This window comes from Amblyomma mixtum, chromosome 9 (assembly GCF_055824585.1).
Source record: "Amblyomma mixtum isolate Tamu chromosome 9, ASM5582458v1, whole genome shotgun sequence".
NCBI lineage: Eukaryota > Metazoa > Arthropoda > Arachnida > Ixodida > Ixodidae > Amblyomma > Amblyomma mixtum.
Genome location: NC_143020.1, coordinates 107,346,148 through 107,368,091, shown reverse-complemented (window position 1 = coordinate 107,368,091; position 21,944 = coordinate 107,346,148). Strand labels below are relative to the sequence as shown.

Below are 21,944 nucleotides of genomic sequence, written 5' to 3'. Positions count from 1 at the left end.
TCTTTATTTCTTCAATATTCTCAGAACATGTGGGTGGGCCGCCTAGTCCGGTAGTCCACTGGCTGCTGCTGCTGCGCTGGCCCTCCTCACCAGCCAGTGCTGACGGTCAGGATCATCGCTGAGCAGAATAGCCTCCCACTGCTCCTCCGAGGGGTTGGGAATGGGGTCAACTAAGGGATTACATTGGCATGCCCACACCATATGGTAGAGGTTAGCTACCTCTCCACAATGTGGACACTGCGGAGAGTATAGTGTAGGGTACCACTAGTGTAATTTAGCTGGTGTTGGGTATGTGTTGGTTTGTAGTCTCCTAAGGGTGTTCTAACTTATTGAGGGATTTGTGTGGTGTTGGATACTACTCTCTGGCTGTTCTGTATGGCGCGAGATTGTCAGCATACACTGCTAAACCTATTAGGTCGCGGCACCCTTCATGGTCATCAGGGGGAGACGCCCGGTATAGAAGAGCTCGGGCATGCCTGTGGGCGGCTTCATTTCCTCATGGTAGTTCCAGGTGACCGGGGAACCAGATGACTGATACTTGGTTGGGTGGATGCTAAGTCACTAATGACAACCCTGACTTGTGAATTAATCCGTTATTGAAGTTGCGACAGGCGTTCTGGGAATCAGTGAGCACAACGGCGTTGGGGTTAGATGCTACAGCTAATGCAATAGCTGCCTCCTCTGCGTGAGTGGGGTTAGATGTTTTCACCGAGGCGCAGTTCAACATCGAGAGGAGGAAAGCAAGAGGTGAAGCCCTGCAGAAGAAATGGGACAAGCAAATTAACACCCTTTACGTGGACGCAGCAGGACTAAAGAATGGAGTCATGACTATAGTGGTCTCAGCGCCTCGTGTGAAACTGCAACACACTCTCGCGCTGCGCATTGCACATCGTTGTCTTCATCAACTTCCATCTGCGGCACGAACAGATTAGATCAGCTTAAAGGTGCAGTGAAGACAAATCTGAACTCGTCTTTCTGCCGCGGCAACTCAATCTGCACGTTCCGAGCATTCTTAGAAACTTCGATTTATTGCCCTGTGTGGTCGATTTCCCTAATATTAAATCGAATTAACGTCCGGCTCCCACCTTTTTTTTTTTTTTTGAATTATCCCCCGTACGGTGGGCGGAGTCGACCAACGCGTGGAGTGCCTTTCACCCAGTCCCGTGGCGGCTTGCCGCTCTGCCATCGGCGGAGTGATACGTAGTAGTCAGTAGAAGGAAATAGTCCGCGCGTATTTTTATTTCTGCGGGCTTATTTTGCGGCTATATTATCTGCGAATGAAACTATTGTTCAGGGAAACCTAAAAAACAAAATAAAGCGAAAGCAAAGCCTCCACGGAGCTGGCTGAAAGGCACTCCACGGTTTGGTCGACTCCGCCCACCGTACAGGGGAGAATTCTAAAAAAAAGGCGGGAGCCGGACGTTAATTCGATTTAATTAGAGAAGTCGGGCACACAGGGCCATATCTCGAAGTTTCTAAGAATGCTCGGAACGTGTTGATCGAGTTCCCGCGGCAAAAAGACGAGTTCAGATTTCTCTTCAGTGCACTTTTAACTGCGACCACAGCTTAACCTGAGTGCAACATCGTCGCCAGACCTGCCGACGACCCAGTAAAGACAGCCAACCTTCGCTAAGCTCATGCTTTCGCACTACTATTCGGTTTAGCTACGTTAAAAATATCCCGCTTTTTTTTTCCTACAGTTGAGACTTTTACAATGTACGCCAATTTCCAACGTTTAAATCACCATGCGGAAAAGTATACGTGAAAATACATCTATATAATCGTACCGAAGAACGCAGGTAAGGTAATCAGCGAGCCAGTAGCAGAGTTGTCAAGAACTACTCGCAGTGGATGGTAGGCAGCGGGTCGAAGCCGCCACCTCCGTTGTTGGCTCTGGCAGCCCGGATTCGACGCACTCACGAGTGTTGCATCGGATGTTCTAGGCCAGGGCTTAGATTTCTCACCGTAAGCCCTGTCTGTAGCACCCGGAAATCCGGTAGCGCTCAATGTTGCGCCTAATTCATTGCCTTGCGGTCCACTTTCGTTGCAACATCTAGGTACAGTCAGGGACAAAAGTCTCCGGACCACGTGTTCCTCAAACGAAGTTTATAGCTCAACTAACAGACAGCGGATGGAGACCTCACTTGTGAAGATGAAAGAACAAAAAATTAACTTTTACCTCCACAAGTGTGGTCTCCAGCCGCCGACTAATAGCAGAGCTATCGGCTTCGTTAGAGGAACACATGGTCCGGAGACTTTTGTCCCTGACTGTACGTTACTTTAGGTAGTAAATCCTCACAAATCCTCCGTCAATCCAATATTCCAGGCAGGTCTCAATAGACCACTTCTTATGCCGTGCCGGAAGGACATGGAAGAGTTGTGAATTTTTTTTTTGTTATCTGCATAGCAATAGGCGCGCGATAGAATGGGTTCAATGCGGATTAGTTGCAAAATCTAACGCACCAGCTCTTCCTGTTCTTTATGCAACCAACAATTCTGGACAAAAGCAATTCTGAGCGAGAAAGAATTTATGAGCGTAATTTTTCATATATTTTAGGATTTTACTATAAACGGAGCAGGGTTCTAATTCTTTTTTTTTTTTGCTATCAACGTTTTTGCTGTCATCAAAAGAGTTTCCTACTGGTTTTATATGGCTGTCTTGACTCTCGACGCGAGCAATTGAAACAACATAAAAGAGAAATTTTCCCACAAATTGGAAAAATGAACCATTACCTTCAATATTTCAATACCAGTGCCCTACAATTTTCTAATGTAAAAAAATTTTCGCCCAAGAGTGTTGGGCATGTGAGGACAAAAGCTTTTGTTTCAACTTTATCCGTTTGAAAGGTGAGATCCTATTGGTGATCTTTTAAGACAAAATATGTTGCCTTTAAATCAACGCAAGATTGACAGTCGCACCCATACTGCAGCTCCCTCTTCAAACGCATATTTGCGCTCTGCAGCTGTGCTAGCGCGTTTGTTTTTCTACAACTCCGTCCCGGCAATCTAGGCGCAGATATAGCAGCAACGTCGAGGAGTCAACGCGCCGTGTTTCTGGGTAAGGAAAAGTTATCAGCCCACGTACTGAACGGATAAATGCGAGAAAGAGAAACCGAACCGCCGTCCTTGACCACCACAGAGCCTCCTCCTCACCCAATGCTTTCCTCTCCCTTTCCGTGCACTTGGAGCGAGTTTGGATGCCCCTCAGCTCCGCTGAAGCCAGCCGCGTGTGATTTCGGTGCGGCTAGTGACGACGTGCGTAGCGCACAGTGCACAGAAGTTGTGCGCTGCCTATCTGCGTGGAAGTGTGTGTGCGACTGTGTGCATTTATAGACAAAGTGTTGTCATGAGGACATCGTGGGTGTTGTTCGCGATTCTTCTGGTCGCGCTCCGATATGCCTGGCCCTGGCTCCCTTTTCTCGCAACGCTGTCTGAATGGTTGGGCACGACGTTGATACTGGCCTGCGCCGCGCACTGCCTGGCGCGGTTCCTCTGGCGAAGATTTTTCGTCAGTCTGATCAACGGAGATGGCAAGGCGGTACTCATCACCGGTAAGAGTGAAGGCGTGAGATGCTGTACGGGAAAGTCGCAGCTAAATATAAATGAATATATGTTCTGGATATATATCCTTCTAGACATAGATATATAGTTCGTCAAGTTGGCTCTTTCAGACATTGCTCCCCATTTTTGTCTCAAAAACTCTTTGCCGAAATTATTTTTTGCAAGCCCCAAGAAAGACATATTAATCATTTTTATTACAGAGCACAAGTGGCATTTTTTTTTTGCAAACTCCTTGCCGAAGTTGTTTTTGCAAGCCTCAAGAAAGACATTAATCATTTTTAATACAGAGCAAAAGTGGTATTTTTTGCAGGTATGCACGAAATCTTGAACAAAGCGGGGCAGTGGTATAAAAGTGTAAGATCAGAACACGAGAGTTAGTCAAAATGAGTATTCGATGACTGAGGGTAGCGCATTTTTTTTTCGAAGATGTACGCGCAGTTAAAACGCCGAAAAGGGAATTACATTACGGGTGACTGTACCGCGCGCATATAATAATATGTGACCATATGGTATAATAATATATAGTATGTTATAATATGTGACCATATGGAAGGCCAGGGCCATGTTACCACCGGCCGACCTCTCCACCTTTTCCTCTCATTCCTTCCTCTCTATTCCCTATGCTATTCATTGCGTTCATAGGAAATCTCTCGTTGAAAAATGCGCTTGTCCACAATTCCTGGGTATGAGGTACAAACATATAACGTAATCGAGCTTATCTCTCATCTGTTGAGAACTCATGGCACACAAACATCTACATCACTGATTCGATCTAGCACAACTCATTAGTGCATATTTTAGCCGGCCGCTTGTAGGTCAACTGTTCTTTTTGCAGTTATAAATAAATCTTTGCAGTTAATAAAACGATACCTGCTCGGCTCTGTGTAACGTACCCAGAGACTGCCATGTACTCTTCTCTTTTATTTTCTCTCTTTCATTCCTCTTTTTTTTTTGTGCCAGAAAAGTAGCGTAAATCGTTGCAGGCGCCCTGATGACAACGTTTGTGCATTCTTTATGTTCTAGAAGGATCAGGCTTGACTTGGGCAAGCGTGTCTAAACGTTCCTTGATCTATAAACGTAAAAATAGCAGTGAAGTGGTTTACTTAGCCTCATTGGTACTGAAAGAGCGAGACCATAACTAACTATATCTTTCGGCTCGCCTTCTGCGTACGCACACTGTTAGGCTCCTGAGTCCTGACACTGAAAACGCTCAAAAAGACAAGGACGACAGAAAAAGAAAAAAACATATACAAAGCGCTTACTTGCAATTGATTTCATTCCATACGAAAAACAATTTTATACTCTTGGTAGTCACTTGCGCATGCTTACAAGACAGTTTACCAAAGAGTGATGATTGGCACATTTTATCAGGCAACCCACGTGCCCGATATGACACTTTTTTTCCAGACAACCAAATTGATGGAGCGCTTACGAAACCGTCGCCCGCTCGTGCTATCTCAAAAGCGCCCAGAATCTCTCGCGTAATTGGACATTTGCTTTTCAAAAGTATTTTACATCTGTGAAAAATGGGACGATACCCTTCCTTGCTTTTCTTGCTCTAGTCCTTGCACTTCAGACAATGGATACCCGTGTGCCCCCCACCCCCCTCTTTTGTTTTCCACCTTGTAATTATGCTTTCCCAACCTCTCGTTTAGGCATACTCTTATCTGCCGTAAACAATATTTGCCACAAGTCAAGGGCACCTTGCACGCAGTGCCTTCTACGCATCTTACAAACAGCTTTTGGTGCCTTATTGCGCAAGCGGCCTTTCCCTGGTTTCCACAAGGGCTCTTCCTACACAGGGCGCTCGACTCATTCGGGGCTGAAAACAAAACGTTTATGTTTACCCTGTTGCCAATTTTCTCAGGTTGTGTGATAGCTTATGCTTATATGGAATAACAGCAAACCTCCTTTTGTCAGTTGTCTTATCCTGCTTTTGCTGGGTCGTAGTTTTCCTTTTTTTCTTTCTGACAAGTCCTTCGGCCCCAGGTACCTGCAAATGAAGCGGAAAAACCCGCGTCCTGCAACCTTTTTAACTGCAGAAACAAGCTCTCTTCAGTCACCTGAGGGCATGACTGTTTAAGACAGTTAAGAAGCCCTAAACGAGCTATGTTTCGGTTGATGTGCTTTTTGATGATTTTTGAGGATTTTTCCATTCCTAGGATGAAAAATGCAGCATGTGTGTTGTTTTAAAAACGTTAACTTGATGTCAAGAAAATGTATGCTATTGTTTACAGGTGTCTCATGTGTGACGAGCAGTGGAGATAAGCAGTCTGAAAAATGTTCCAAGAATCGTCCCACGGCCTCATGAACGCTGATGCCAGTGGCGTCTAAAAATATTAACAAATAACCAACAAAACGAAAGACCTTGAAGACTCCCAGTACTTCAATACAGGCAAAAAGCCTTCCGTCGCATTCAGCTAAAAAAATATCGCATAAAATTGGAGCAACACTGCATCCTATGCATATTCCTTGTTTTTTGTAAAAACAGGTCATCGCCCAACTTAACAAATGTAGATTTAAGATAGGTGCTTAAGAGCTCCAAAAAAAAACCTCCAATGCTCACAACCACGGAATTCTAGAAGGCAACGACACCCATTTCTCGATACATCCTTCTACGCACTGTAACAAACCATTTTGGGGGAGCGAATAGTAAAGGTCCTTTCTATCGACTGAAAAAGGAACCAGATTCTTTCTTTCAGTTTATTTAAGTAAAGAAATCACACTTTCTAGATTTTTTATCGAGAAGGGGTCATCAACGACGAGTTACTTTGCACTTTTTTTGCATAAAATCTGAGACTGACTTTTGCTAAGTGTCCTCTTACGAAACAAAAATTCTTAAAAAGCACACGATGTTATGTCTCTTGGCAGAAAAAAAAATTTCAACATTCACACCCTTGGCTTGTTCTACGCACTGAGCTAAACGGGTGACATTCAAAGGGACACACAATTTTTTCGCTTTTGACATTACTTTAGTCGAGCGCCCTGCGTAGGAAGAGCCTTGGGGAAACCAGGGAAAGGAAGCTTGCACAACCCGGCACCAAAAGCCGATGCGTAGAAGGCGTTGCGTACTAGGTGCTCTTCACATGCGGCAAATATTATGTAATGCAGACCGGAAGATGCCTAAATGAGAGGTTAGGAAAGCATAATTACAATGAGGAAAACAAAACAGGAGGAGACATGAATATCCATTGTCTCAGTTGCAAAGACAACAGCAGGAAAAGCAAGGAAGGCTGTCGTCCCTTTTCTCACAGATGTAAAATACTTCTTACAAGCAAATGTCAAATAACGCGAGAGGTTCTGGAGGTTTTTGGGATAGCACGAGCGGGTGATATGGTTGCGTAAGCGCTCCATCAATTTTGATGTCCGGAAAAGAGATGTCATATCTTACATCGGGCACGTGGGTTGCCTGATAAAATGTGCCAGTCACCAGTCGTTGGTAAACAGTCTTGTAAGTATGCGCAGGTGATGACCGAAAATATACAATTGTTTTTCGCATGAACTAAATCAGTTGCAAGTAAGCGCTTTGTATATGTCTCTCTTTTTCTGTCTTCCTTGTCTTTTTGAGTGCGTTCACTCTCAGATTGGCAAACCAACTTACCAGTCACTTCCATTAAACCGTTAGGAATAAATCTCGGACCAACGGTTACCGTGTTCTTCGTGATCTCGGAAAAAAACAGGCCACTGCAATGCGTGTCAGTTTTTTACGAGCCACAAGTTTGACCAAATGTTTGGGGGAATCCCCCAAGGTGGAGATGATTTGTAATCAGGGAATAATTACTCACTGACGTCCACCCAAAACGCAGCCATACGGCTACAAAGGAAAGCTATACAGCTTTCTCAGAAACTTCGCAGTTTAAGACAAATTCGTCCTGGTCCGCGGCTTGAACCCCGGACCACTGCTCAATCGGAGCAGTCACTCTACCAACTGAGCTAACCGGGACGGCAATCTTATGGTAGGGCGAGAGCGAATTGAACAATAACTCGAAGTGGGAACAATGTGACCAAATGTTTAAGGGAATCCCCCAAGTTGGAGTAGATTTGTAATCAGGGAGTAACAAGTTTTTAACGCCTCTAATTCAAAACCTACCTCAACCCTGAAACATACCTATTACTTATTCCTGATCAAACACACGATAAACTTTTATGAACCCATGTAGTTAATTATCGGTTGCGTCCTTCATTGAAAACCTTTCGTAACCCTGATCATGTGTATTGAGACGGTTAAATACTCATGAGTTATATTCAATGCTTTATTATATTCTTCTTGGCGGAGAAATCTCTAGTGCTGCCCATGAACGATACATCGGTGCTATTGTCGGCTCAAGACTCGATTTCCGTTACATCTTCCATTGTCTTGCGAGCATTGAGACACGTTGGTGTTATTACTCGGTTAACAATAAAGAGAACGTGATAACCAGTTTCTTCACAATGTTCCGCGTTCTATTGAATGTGAACAGTTATTGATGTCTCCAACTTTGGGCGCTCACGCAAAATCCGGCAAGTGCTTAGATATATTTCACCCGGAGATGCATTCCGTCTGCTCTATGACTTGGCTGCAAATCACTTATAATGAAATGTTTTATAATTCGGACATGTTTTCCTAAATTGCTGTTTTCATTGCACTCTTCGAACTGTCAGTAGCCCCGGAGCCGCTAGATTTAAGGCGAAAGCCTTTAATGGCTCATACTGTCGTACGTTAGCAGACGGTGTCACACGCGTTTAACTCGGGAACTAAAAAAAGACAGAAGAAAACCAATGGTTGCTTCATATCGAAGAGAATAAAATGAACACAAAAGCCAAGTTTGATGACTGTAGATTAACTAGTTAATTAATTATAAGCAAAAATGTTGAAATTGCGTTGAAATAGCGTGGACGTCGATATAGCCACTGGAATGGTGTGACGTCACATCCACTGGAAGTCGTCACGGCATAGTGAAAATTGTCACATAATGGTCGGAGAAACGTCGGATTTGTGTCAAATTAGATGAAAAATTAAGCGTAATTAACACTAAAGACCCCCCCCCCCCAAGGTGTACAATTTGGGTATCAATATAGCCGTTGAAATGGTGTGACGTCCCATCCACCGGAAGTCGTCACGGCATAGTGAAAATTGTCACATAATAGTCAGAAAAGCGTCGGATTTGTGTCAAATTAGATGAAACATTAAGCGTAATTGACACCCAATATCCACGAAAGATGTATAATTTGGGTATCGATATAGCCACGGGAACGGTGTGACGTCACATCCACCGGAAGTTGTCACGGCATAGTGTCATCGGCTTTCGCCTCTCAACACTTTAGTTTCCAAAGTGTCCACGCAATTTTTCTTCGGGGATCGCTAAAGAAAGCAATGAACTTTGTTCGCTTCAGGTCAACATAGGCGAGGTTTCTGCGGTGAGCATTCGTTCGGTGCACCGTTGTCGGTGCTCCCGTTAGCTCACACCGCTTCTTTGCCGGTGAAAAGAGCTCAAGGGCAGCTCGCGTAGGCCAGACCTGTCGAAGCAAGAGTAATTAAGCACTTCGAAGTAAACACACGCAGCACGAGGGAGGCGAAACGGGTCGAGGCTGCGAATCGCCGCTTCGACGTCGGGCGAGTCGTTCAGAACGAGAGGCACGTGTGAGGAAGTAAAATGGAACGAATATACTATGGGCTGAGAAAACTGGTCAAGGCTAGCCTGTTTCCGTGTTTGTGGGTGCTTCACAAAATTGCAACACTGCACGCAACTGCTGCTTCACTTTGAGATCAACAGATAGCTGCCATAGCTAAAAATATGATGTCATCAAGCGTGAATTTGGCTCGAACCAACATGTACGAAAAGCAAAGTTTGCAACAGGACAAGCACGTACTTGTGATGACCTTTCCTTTGAGTTTATGTCCGTTTTGCCCTGTATTCACTTAGGGTGCTCTACACGAAGCATTCGTTGCCAGTGAGCTGTTTATGCAATAGTTTTGTTGATATACTACACCAGCAAATTTAGTGTCAGATGTGCACAAAACTGGCGCTTGCTTTGAAGACCTTTTGCTGTTCTCGTTTCGTATGATATCGCTTTATCTCTTCCTTTGTTCTACTGGCAATGTCACTGTCACAAGTAATGGACAAATCGACGAGGAGCTTTAAAGGCAGTGTAGATGCAGTAGCTGTGCGTAGGTAAGAAGTGTTAGTAAAAGTCAGCTACACCAAATTGGCGTCTAATAAATAGGATATAAGCATTTAAATGGCGAAGTGCAGAAAGTACCAGTATCATTGACGAAATAGCACAAGTAAGAGGTGCTTTCCTTACCACAACAACAAAGCACAATAAACAGAAGTTACTACCTGCACTGAAACGTGCAGTCTGCAAATTGCATTCCCATGAATTTCCGCGCTTTAAGCAATATGGTACTCAATATATTGACATTTTGCGCCAGTTAAAATTATTGTGCACGTACAAAAATGCAGTTCAAACAAGTAATGAAGTCATGCTTGTAGCCTTTAATCTTCATCAGTACACACCAGTGTACAATATACGACGTCGCTTGCCCTGGCTTCTACCTTTTTGTCGCATCTCATATGGTAAACAGTCTTTATCCTATAACACAGCACACTACCTTAACATTCTGCAGATAATAACATACGTATAGAAGAAAAATCACGCAAGCACTTACTGTGCGTCACGTGCATTTTTGAAAGTTTTGTGGTATAGTTGTAGATAAGGGCGGTGTATTGTGATGTTTGTTGTTTTTTTATTTTTATGTATGTCCACCTTCTTTTGTTATGTGCGGGTTGAGCGTTGTACTTTTTTTTTGTACGCGAGCATACTGCTGTTGATGTATACGTGGGACACTGGGTGCTACTTCAAGCGGTCTCAGGAAGCTTTCTGCCAAGTGTCCCTTCTTCTCACAATGATATGCGTTAGAAAAATAAGCTTTATATTTCAGTTAAATTTCCTGACTACAGACACATTGTTAAGTTGCATTTTCTCTTTTCTTTAATATTGCACGTGGTATTCGCTTACGAGCGCTAACTAATTGAGATTTGAATTCAGTCCCTCATACTGTTTCGGTTTCATCAACTGCACTATGATTGAGCCCTGTAAGAAGAGTTTGGATCACGTGATACTTGAAACAAATCTGCAGAATTACCATTCATACCTCGTTTGTTGCCATTCCCCCTCTTGAAGCAGGCTAGCTTGAATGTTGCAGTAAACTAAAACAGTGCAGCAGCAACTATACTGCAGTTTTATTCATCCCTCTACAACCTAACGCTTCGTACATATCGCACGCACCTTTTGGTTCACGAAACAGAAAGTAAAACAGTTTCTACAAGAAATCTAATTATAAGCTATTTACCAATCGTAAGAGAAAATCCACGAAGTGATCCGTGCAATACTGAGGCCGAACGCATAATTTGAAACTAGAAAACACCTAAGCAAAATTTTGGTGGGTACTCCTTTAAGGGGTTGCAAGAAACCATAGAGTAAGGATTTTTGTCAACAACTTTGTGCCATGTACTGCTTCGTGTATTTATTACATTTAGTTTTTTTTTTTTTTCTATGGCATGCCGCATTGCCATGCTAGATAGTGAGTTTCTAGGCAGGAGATGCTAGCACGACAATTATTAGATTAATTGGCGATACTGAGTGCATAAAAACGTCCGTCTGATTGGTATTTTATACACAAAAAAAGCCAATAGGAAGGCCACACGAAGTCGCGGATTTCATCTACCATAAAGAGGAAACTCGTCATACTTTTTCTGGCTATTATGCTTTATTAAACAGTCAATAAATACGGCCGCGGTACGCATGCTTCTGTCAGAACGCTCAATGATCGTATTCTTCATGGTAGAGACGATGTAAACAGTTGATTCAAGCATCGTATCTACGCTTAGGCGTACCTCTTCTATAACGTATGGCAGTGCGTTAATTATTTTTTTCCTGAGGTTCTGACATTACTTGTGCTTTTAAACGGCATCCACCTCACAAAACGCAATTTCATATGCCTTTTATATCGCAGGCTGCGACACGGGGTTCGGGCACATGCTGGCAAAGAGATTGCCTCAAGAGGGGTTCATGGTTTATGCCGGCTGCCTTGATTCCAACAGCGAAGGGGCCATGGTCCTTAAGAAGAGCCGGAACATCAAAGTGCAGCAGCTTGACGTGACGAAGGACAACCAAGTCGACGAAGCTCTCGAATCGGTTAAACGTGACCTCGGCTCAAACGGTACTCAAGTGCTTTCTACAGTCAAGTATGCGACGTTCAGAGCGCTCAAGATTTCATTATTGTCAGAGAAAGAGCTTTAGCTTCTTGTGAAATTCTAAATTAAAAAGACCTTCGAGCACATACTTCAAATGATCCGCAAAATCGTGCTACTGTTCAGCTTTTTGCACTGCGGTGGATGTGTGCCGTGGATTCCAAGGGAAGGCAAGCGTGGTAGGGGCCGGCAGAAAGTTAGGTGGGCGGATGAGATTAAGAATTTTGCGGGGATACTGTGGCCGCAGTTGCAAAGGACAGGTTTAATTGGAGAGGCATGGGAGAGGCCTTTGCCCTGCAGTGGGCGTAGCTGCCCTGGCGATGATGATGATGATGATGATTACGTACAGGGACTATCAGCTTTTGAGCCATGTAGTGAGGCCTTTAGGAAACCCCCGAAGCTCAAAAGCTATAGAGGGTGATGAAAATCATCGTCATCGCCTTTGAGGCCCATGGTAGCTTCAGAGGGGTGGTATGCGCCCACTAACTGGTCAAAAGAAGAACTAGCGGCTGATAACTGATCCTGACCAACCCTCTTTGTCGTTTTTAGAGCCCGAAAACTTCCGAAAGCTCTTGAGAAGACAAATCTGAAAAAGAAGCAACTTATTTTGTCGGGAGAACCGCAATAGAAATGAAAAAAAAGGGATTTCTTTTTGTGGTGAAAAGCACTCAAGGACTAGCGACGGGTTTGGATAAAATTTTCAATGGGTGCTATGATTTGTAGCTTTAATTAGGCGACTTTCTGTATTGATATCCAGTGTATTGCGTCATAGGTTTCATTTTATATTCGAATGCTAATTGTTCACTGCATACACGCAGTGCTGTGGGCGGTGGTGGCGAACGCTGGCATCCCGAACAGCGGCCTGATTGAGTGGATGACCATGGAGAGCGTCATCAGGGTCTTCGACGTGAACGTCTTCGGTGTCGTGCGGGTCGCCAAGAAGTTCCTACCTCTTTTGAAAAATTGTGGAGGTCGCGTGGTGATTGTTACCAGCGCCTACGGTGAGTCTGAAGAGAATCAGATGATATGGTAAATCCCCATTCATCAGTGACCTTGAAGCAATTCACTGCGGAGAATCGCCATACATGTCTGATTGCCGAGGCAGTGCTTGTTATCAAACATACTTGCATGCTGCCATAACTACGCAGAAAGCTATCAAATATAATTGCCGAGTTTTGGTTACACTGTGATCGAGTAACAAAAGCCCACCTGCATAGCCCACAGATCCTGTGCCATTGAAGTGTACAAAAGGTTTAAATTGCAAATATTCCTCTGTTTTCTACTGAAGACTGCTTCATGCTCCAGCTGTGCCAAACTGCATTAGCTCCTGGTTAAAATTAATTCGTTTGTTTAACGTTCGCTACTTTATTCATCTATTGCTATACCACGCTTTCAGTCTGTTCTCCCTCAACGATATTTTTGTGAAGTTTAGTGTTCTAAAATCTGACCAGTTTTTTTTTCTCAGTTAAAGGAAAAGTTGAAGCTTCTTGTTCACTTGCGTCTCAGATTTCGCGAAAATATATTCATTCTGAGGTCAACCTGCTATACGTAGTGGCAAAAATATAAGCGGAATATGGCTTCAACACATGCATGTAGAACATAAGCGAAAAATACCCAGCCCACAGGATTTTCTTACGGGCCATCAATTACGGCTCATTTCGCAAATGACGAGCTTAGATATCTCGATTATCTTTATTTCTTCATTTCTCAATGCTGCCGGCAACAATTGGAAACCAAGGCATGAGTGGCCAGAATGAGCTTTGTTATGTTTGTGCGATGATAAAGAATAAAAAGTAATAACTGAGAACACAAGCACCAACAAAAGCAACACACTTAAACCCATTGGCACTCGGTGAGAAATTGGGAGAACACACTGGATTCACAAACAGGGAGCAACGTTTTCTAAAGAAAACTCGGCTGATTGCCACCTCACTTTCAGATTTGGCTGTCCGTTCAACTCAGTGACAGTCCTTGGATAAGAACAGCATTTCTACGCATCCATTCGATATTAATATTGATTTGTTATATCCTGCCTTCTTGTGTCCTGTTGCACTGTATTTATATCTCGAAATCCAGCCTTGCCTTATTTTACACTATGTTCAGGGTTCTATTAAAGTGCAACTTGCGCTGAATTGCAGACGGCAAATGTCTCAGTCAGGCTTACGATTTTCAGCAGTGCTCCTAGAGCCTCAGTGCATACGAGAAGCATACAAGTTCAGCATTTTAGCGGATGCGAATATGAGCAACTAAGCTCTATAGCGCACCAGTGTCTTCGAGTAATTACAAGTGCTCAAGACATACCTAGTGATCTAACTCAGGGCGCCAGTAGAACACATTCATATGTCATGAACAATTAACGGGTATTGGTGTGTTTCGACTGACAGCTGTGTTCTAAGTGAGAGAAACTACTTCAAATTTTCAGCACGTCATTGAGTTCGTTAACACAAAATTATTTTTGGCTCGCTTTACAAGAAAAACATGACTGTTTTTCAACTAGTTTTCCTCGCCGGTATCACAGTGAATTAACCACTCCCTCCCTTGCGTTGAATACGCCTCGCACTAAATTAACCAAACGCGGCTCTTTGTGACCGTTTTTCTTTCATATCAGCGCACCGAAAAGTTCTCCATGAGGACGAGTTATTTACACCGGCGAACGTTTTTTCAGGTTCCTGCACGTTTCCGCTGGCCACAGCGTACTGTATGTCAAAATATGCTGCGGTGTCTCTTGTCGACGGCCTGAGAAGGGAGCTTCACGGCAAAGGCGTCGACGTTATTGCCATTGAGCCTACTCTCTACAAGTAAGTTCAACGGCTAGTATACTTCTCTTTGCTGAAAATGTTCGGTGTAGACCTCGTGCTTAGTGTGCGGTAAATTCTTATGACATGACTGCAGTTTCTTTTTTCGTTTGAACCAAGTCGCTTTAAATTTACGTCACATCAGCGGTACCTCAGGACGTGCTACGTCCGCCGCTTAAGAACGTGGGTGGCGCTGATGAACACTCTCAAGGTTAGGTTATTTGTAAACATAAATACCCCCGAAAGCAGAAGATGAGACAGCCGTCGCCGTAGCTCAGCGGTAGAGCACCGGACGCGTAATTCGGAGGTCGTGGGTTCGGATTGTTTCTTCTTCTGCTTTTCTAATCAATTAGGTTTAAGTGATAATATATTCAGTAATAATCTAAATCGAACAACAGCACGAAATAAACAAATTAAATTAAAAAATTCCTTGTGCCCCTTGGTTTCTGTGGCGGTTGGCTTCTTTCGTATCAAGGGTAGAGAAGTCAGTCTTTGCTATAGCAGCCGCAGAGCCACAACTTAAACGACCCGAGAGGCAATGCATAGTAGGGAGGACATCAGAGAAATATTTGTGGCGTGGCGTAATGCTGCTTTGCATCTATAGTATCTTTAGATTTGCGCAGCAATTTATTTCAGGAGTGTAGCATTTAACCTGAAAAAATGGACTTTAACACGTCCAACATTCTCGGATAAAAATTTTGAAAACTGAAAAATGGCAATATACTCCTATGCAAAATTTTGAAGGAAATGGGCCATTCTACTGATTTGTAGCAAAATCTTTCGTTTAAAAGGTATCCATCGATCGCACTGAACAGTTGAGGCTGCCATATACAAACCAATGGGGAACGCTTTTCACGACAGGAGAATCGTTAAATGAAAATAAAATTCAAGACTGTAGTCGTGTGATCTAGAGATATATTGATTGTTATAGTGAAATCATACATTATATAAAAAAACTGCATTCATCAAAGGTTTTCCCGTTCAAAAATGCGTTTGTCCAGAGTTGTTGGGTATGAGGAACCCTGAGATGATTTCGATGGGCACATTCTGGTGCAACAGAACTGTAGAGGTGGTCTTGTGGGTATTCGAGTCAAATTTGAAAGCCCTGCGCTAGAGCTATACTTTAGAAATAATTTTTAAAAATCGCTGTTCGCAGTAGCTCGCAACCTATTAGGGCGACACACCTCACCGCGTGCCCCTATCACGATGACGTCAGTGGGCAGAGGGGCCACCCTTCAAGCTCGCCCCGTCTACCCCACTGACGTCATCGGGGTAGGGGACGCGCGGTGAGGTGTGTCGCCCTAATCGGTTGCGAGCTACTGCGAACAGCGATTTTTTTAAATTATTAAGGTGAAAGCCTTTAATGGCCCATACTGTCGTCCGTTAACAAAGCGTGTCACATGCGTTTAACTCGGGAATTAAAGAAACAGAAGAAAACCAATAGTTGCTTCAGATAGAGGAGGAAAAAATGAACCTAGAAGCCAAGTTTTACGACTGTCGATTAATTAGTTAATTAATTATACGCAAAAACGTCGAAATTGCGTCGAAATAGCGCGGACGTATATACAGCCACGGGAACGGTGTGACGTCACATACACTGGAAGTCGTCACGGCACAGTGAAATTTTTCACAGAATGGCCGGAAAAACGTCGGATTTGTGTCAAATTAGATGGAAAATGTGTAATTAAGCGTAGTTAACACTTAAGATTCCCGAAAGACGTATACTTTGGGTATCGATATAGCCACGGGAACGGTGTGACGTCACATCCACAGGAAGTCATCACGGCATAGTGTCCTCAGCTTTCGCCTCTCAGAACTTTAATTGCCAAAGTGTCTTCGCAATTTTTTTTTAATTATAGGGTCCATGCAGAGCTTTCAAATTTGACTCGAAAACCTCTAAAGACCACGTCTACAGATCTGTGGCACTAAGATGTGCCCACTGAAATCATTTCAGGGTCCCTTTAAGAATCCATGCATTAGAATTCGGTTTATTTCGTCTCATGCTGTTGCAATTAGGTGCCAAATACTTTATTCTGCCCAGTACCGGCATCAATGAGAACGTTGGATCACAGCGTGCTGTCGAGAAAGATTTGAAGAAGCAAGCGCCGGAAGTGGTCGCTGACTACACGGAGGCAGAGGTGAAGGGCTGGCTGAAGACGGCTACAAACTTCTACGCGTGCTTCATGCGCGAGAACGTCAGCGAGGTTGTGGATCAAATGGTCGCAGCTGTGAGGGAGACGGACCCGAAGACTTGCCATCCTGCCACTGGTCCCTTGGAGTACGCAGCCCTGTGCGTCCTGAGGACTTTACCCAACGAGGCAGTTGACTATCTAGTCTTGAGCACGCGAAAGATCATCAACCTCTTCACCTGAGCAGTGCTTCGGTTCTGGTAATTGTAAAAAAGAAACTAGCTATGGTCTATGTGGCGCTTTACCAAGGGTTGGGATGAAAGACAAAAAGAAAATAAGGAAGACTCTTGAGCGGGAACTCAAGAGTAGGGGTGATAAAGCCTTTAACTCCTCTTTTCCTCTCTTTATTTCTTTTCTTTCTAATTTCTCACCGATTACCAGTCCACGATCACAATACCGATCACAGCCATCAATTACCACTACAGTTACCGATCACATTACCGATCAAAAATCACAATAGACGATATGCGAAATTGCTTGGCGGTCTGGCAACACCGCGCCCACAACTTCTGGTTTCCATCTTGGCTCGGTCGAGCTCGTCGAGCTGGTGCATCGTTCGCTATGCGTACTGTCTTCATGCGAGTGGAATTTCAACAGGCAAGCTTCAGCTGCTGCGTTTTTTTCACAGCTGATATTTGACCAAATGTAGGTGCTTTCAATAGGCGCCAGCTTACTCCTACCGCGTCCTCAGCTTCGCTTCAAGTCTGGCGCTGATGATCGCAATAATCGGCACTCGAAAGTGGGTTGGAAAGTCGAACCATGACCGTGTGCTGTTGTCGTTTTAATGCTCGCATTAAAGCGCCAGTTCAAGCATAACGCATTATCATGACTATTTTATTCCCAGGTGGACGCGAATTCATCTGGTAGAGTAGCGAGCGGTTATTTTGCGCTGAGTGCGCACGTGTGTTGACAAACTTCTGCGACAGTGCGAACTTTTGTTCGCGCCGACGCCAGGAGCTTCGTGCATTGCAGTAAAATCACATAAGACCGTCGACCAGCTGTGTAATTCGATTCCTCTACTGTAATGTGCAATGCGCATCCGCGGTTTTCAACGTCACCGTTTCAGAGCCCAGCGTCGGTTGATTTTCGCCACAATTCGTTGAAACCGCGTCCTGCTTAAGACGCAGTCAGTCAGTCGACATTAACAAGAGGAAAGTAGGCATGCACATATAATTCAAAATATTGTTAGCAAAGACGCAGCTTTTTTTTCAGATGAGCACTGAGCCACCGCGGCAGCTTGATTAGAGAAAGATGCTACAGCTGCAGGTGCATATGCCCGGACTCGATACGCTGGTCAAGCTGTGTGTGCAGGTGGGAAATTTGCAAGTTCGGTTGCTTCCGAAACTTAATTAGCTTACTCCCAAACTTGGACAAATGGCTTTGTTGCGAAGCAAGCTATTGGAGCTTACCACAACGATAATAAAATCTGATGGCCTGCAGCGTTTTCAGAACACTGCTGCACGTACTTTCTAGCTACGAAATGCGTCCCTCCTTCATAGTAAAGTAGCTATATTATTCGCTTCTTTTTTTTTAAAAAGATTTTCGTCGCCGCAGATATTGATGGTATAGGAATCCTCAAGAAATAAAGCATTCGCACCTCAGTTTTTATACGTAGGGTGTATTGCTTCACAAAGACTCCTTAACGCGTATAACATATGCGTATGGTCCAGAGAGTTTGCTCCCCCTTCTAAAACTAATTGAACACGGGAAAAACTTAACTGAACACGTAGCAAACTAAGCAGTAATCGGCATATGGTTCTTCGAGTGAACTTAATTCGCCACGGCACGAGCGATTGGCCCGCTCAAAAAAATACCTTCTGTATTACGTTGTTCAAGTATGCGCTTATATATTGCAACGGATAATCTCCGTGAAGACGACGCAGAGGAAGTGCCCGGTGTGTGCGCGCTTGCCGCTCGGGGCTAGCTGTGATCTGGACCCTGTGCTCCGGTCGTCCTTGTGCCGACATAGACTTCGGGCCACGTAACATCTTTGGTGGATGTGCGGGGTAAACGATCTCCACGCCACGCAGCTCCGAAGCGGTCGCCAGGCCGGGGCTACTACCATCATGGCTCCACCCGGCGAGTCACGAACCACTCCCTCTGCTCCCTCTGCTCCCTTCGTGGTCATGGCTCATCCCCGTGACCCTGGTACCTTTTCTGGGAACGACGGCACCGATGTCGACGACTGGCTGAGCCTATATGAGCGAGTGAGCGCCTATAACCGGTGGGATCCCACCGTGATGCTAGCGAATGCGATCTTCTATCTTAGTGGCACGGCCCGGGTCTGGTACGAAACCCACGAAGAACTGACGAGCTGGGACACTTTTAAAGAAAAGCTCCGTACTTTGTTTGACAGACCCGATGACCGGAAGCTCTCCGCGAAGAAGCAGCTCGCGTCGCGAGCCCAGTCGTCAACCGAAAGCTATGTGGCATATATCCAAGATGTCTTGGCGCTTTGCCACAAGGTCGACGCCGCCATGACCGAGTCCGACAAAGTGAGCCATATTCTGAAAGGGATTGCGGATGATGCTTTTAACTTACTGGTTTGCAAAGACTGCACCACCGTGGACGCAATAATAAAAGAATGCCGTCATTTCGAACAGGTTAAAAGCCGCCGAATTTCACAGCAGTTCTCTCGGCTCCCTAATACTGCCGCTACTTCTTCCTGTGAGGAACACCGATTACCGTCCCGCGCCTCTTCCGATGATGACCCCGTTACCGGCACTGTGACCCGCATCGTTCGCCGCGAACTGGAAGCCCTCGCGCCTGTTCTGCCCCGTCCGACCGCACCTGATAACTCTCTACCCACCGTGTCGCTGATTCAGGCCGTCGTGCGTCAGGAACTCGCTAACCTGAACCTTCCTCCGGCTGTGTGCACCATCAGAAGCCCGGACACCCCCCAGCCACCTCTCTCTGTTTATCGTCGCACCTATTATTCTCCGCAGCGTTATCGCAATCCAAATGAGTGGCGTACGGCAGACGACCGCCCCATCTGCTTCCGGTGTTCTCGCATTGGCCACATCGCCCGACATTGCCGCAGTCCATGGTCTTCACCAGCCCGCAACGTCTGCCCCTCTGCCCCTCCTTCTACAGTTCTACCTCGACCCGCACCTTCTCGCCCCGAGCCCCGTCCGAACCATCTGAAGCAGCCGTTCCCCCTCCACGCCGATTCTCCCGCTCTCCGTCGCCGCAGGGCCGCCGCTCTCGCTCCCCACAGTCGCCTTCAACTAGCCGCTCCCATTTGGAAAACTAAATGATGCAGCTCCCGGAGGTGACGCTGCATCAAAGACCCGGACCACAAATCCTCTCTCGACCTCTCGACCAAATCTCCTGGACGTCTTTATCGGCCGTGCGCGCCCTGATTGACACCGGTGCTCAAATATCAGTGATGAGTGCTGCCCTCCGCCGTCGCCTACGCAGAGTCCTCACGCCTGCAATGTCCCGTGTGCGTGTCGCGGATGGTGGCACGCCTGCTGTCGACGGTACGTGTACCGCGCGCGTTACCATTGGCGGCCACAGTATACCGGTTCAATTCACCGTGCTTACCACCTGTGCCCATGACCTCATTCTTGGCTTGGATTTTCTGACTGACCATTCCGCCCTCATTGACTGCTCGGATGGCGTCCTACACCTTGAACTTCCACTGCTGTCAGCCACTCTGTCAGCCGGTCTGCTTCAGCCCATTGACGTCCCACCCGAACCTTTCCATCGCGTAGGCTTAGACCTTTTGGGAACATTTCCGGAATCCGCCTCGGGCAACAAATGGATAGCTGTTGCCACAGACTACGCTACCCGTTACGCGATCACACGCGCACTGCCCACCAGTACGGCTACTGATGTTGCCGACTTTCTTTTGACCGACCTTATCCTACATCATGGAGCTCCCCGTCAACTTCTGACCGACCGAGGCCGATGTTTTCTGTCCAGAGTTGTCGCTGACATTCTTCGATCGTGCTCTACGAAACATAAGCTCACCACCGCCTACCACCCGCAGACGAACGGCCTCACAGAACGCTTCAATCGCACTCTCACCGATATGCTGGCTATGTACGTTTCTCCGGACCATCGCGACTGGGATACCGTTCTCCCCTATGTGACCTTCGCCTACAACTCCTCCCGCCATGACACTGCCGGTTACTCCCCTTTTTATCTTTTGTATGGCCGCGAGCCCCTGCTGCCTCTGGACACGCTGCTTCCCACTTCTACTGCTCCGCCGTCTGCATACGCCCACGACGCCATTACCCGCGCTGACCACGCTCGCCAACTCGCACGCTCCCGGCTCCTCGCTTCCCAGACCTCTCAGCAGGAATTCTACAACCGCCGTCACCGTGTGGTCTCCTTCACCCCTGGCTCCCTCGTCTTGCTTTGGTCGCCATCTCGCCGCGTGGGGCTCTCTGAAAAACTTCTGTCCCGCTACATCGGCCCGTACCGTGTCCTGCGCCAAGTCACCGCAGTCACCTACGAGATCGCTCCGGCCTTCCCCGGTGCCACGTCCTCTCAGCATCACACCGATGTTGTGCACGTCTCTCGCCTCAAGCCCTACGTCTTGCAGTCCCCCTCACTGCCCTGATGAGCACCGCGACGGTGCTTTTCCGACCTGGGGGCCATGCAACGGATAATCTCCGTGAAGACGACGCAGAGGAAGTGCCCGGTGTGTGCGCGCTTGCCGCTCGGGGCTAGCTGTGATCTGGACCCTGTGCTCCGGTCGTCCTTGTGCCGACATAGACTTCGGGCCACGTAACAATATATTCACGCCCGACCGGAGAGTTGATAAATGCACGAAATCGGCTTCTAATTTTGATCAGAGACAACAAAGGCTGTAGTCCCTATCTTAATTTAAACGCAAATCACCTCGAAAGCTTTGTCACAAATCAGCGCAGAAAGCGAAAGCTGCGCACTGATCCGCGTGCTGACACATGATACCTCGCATGGCGTTTTGTGTTACTAAAACGTTGGGACGGAGTACAAAAATAGAAAAGCGAAAAGCTTGAACGCACCTTGTTCTGGCACGCATCGTAGTGTCCTTTCACAGTGGAGAGGGTAGCGCAACACTGCATCGGCATTTTACTTTTCAAACGAAGCGCAGCCGTTTTAACCCAACGCTGGGCAGCAGTTTCGTTTTCTGTACCGAGCCAAAATGGAGGACTTAGTTCTCGGAGCGCCGA

The 21,944-nt window shown here is 46.0% G+C and overlaps 1 protein-coding gene across 1 annotated transcript; it reads left to right on the top strand.

Moving 5' to 3' along the window:
- The first annotated feature begins 3,193 nt into the window (after positions 1-3,193).
- LOC149330591 (short-chain dehydrogenase/reductase family 9C member 7-like) lies at positions 3,194-17,937 on the top strand. Its single transcript, XM_089561210.1, has 5 exons — positions 3,194-3,551; positions 11,558-11,764; positions 12,614-12,796; positions 14,461-14,593; positions 16,632-17,937. Exons 1-5 carry the CDS (start codon positions 3,347-3,349, stop codon positions 16,960-16,962), a joined length of 1,059 nt encoding a protein of 352 aa, XP_089417336.1. The 5' UTR covers positions 3,194-3,346; the 3' UTR covers positions 16,963-17,937.
- The last annotated feature ends 4,007 nt before the right edge of the window (positions 17,938-21,944 follow it).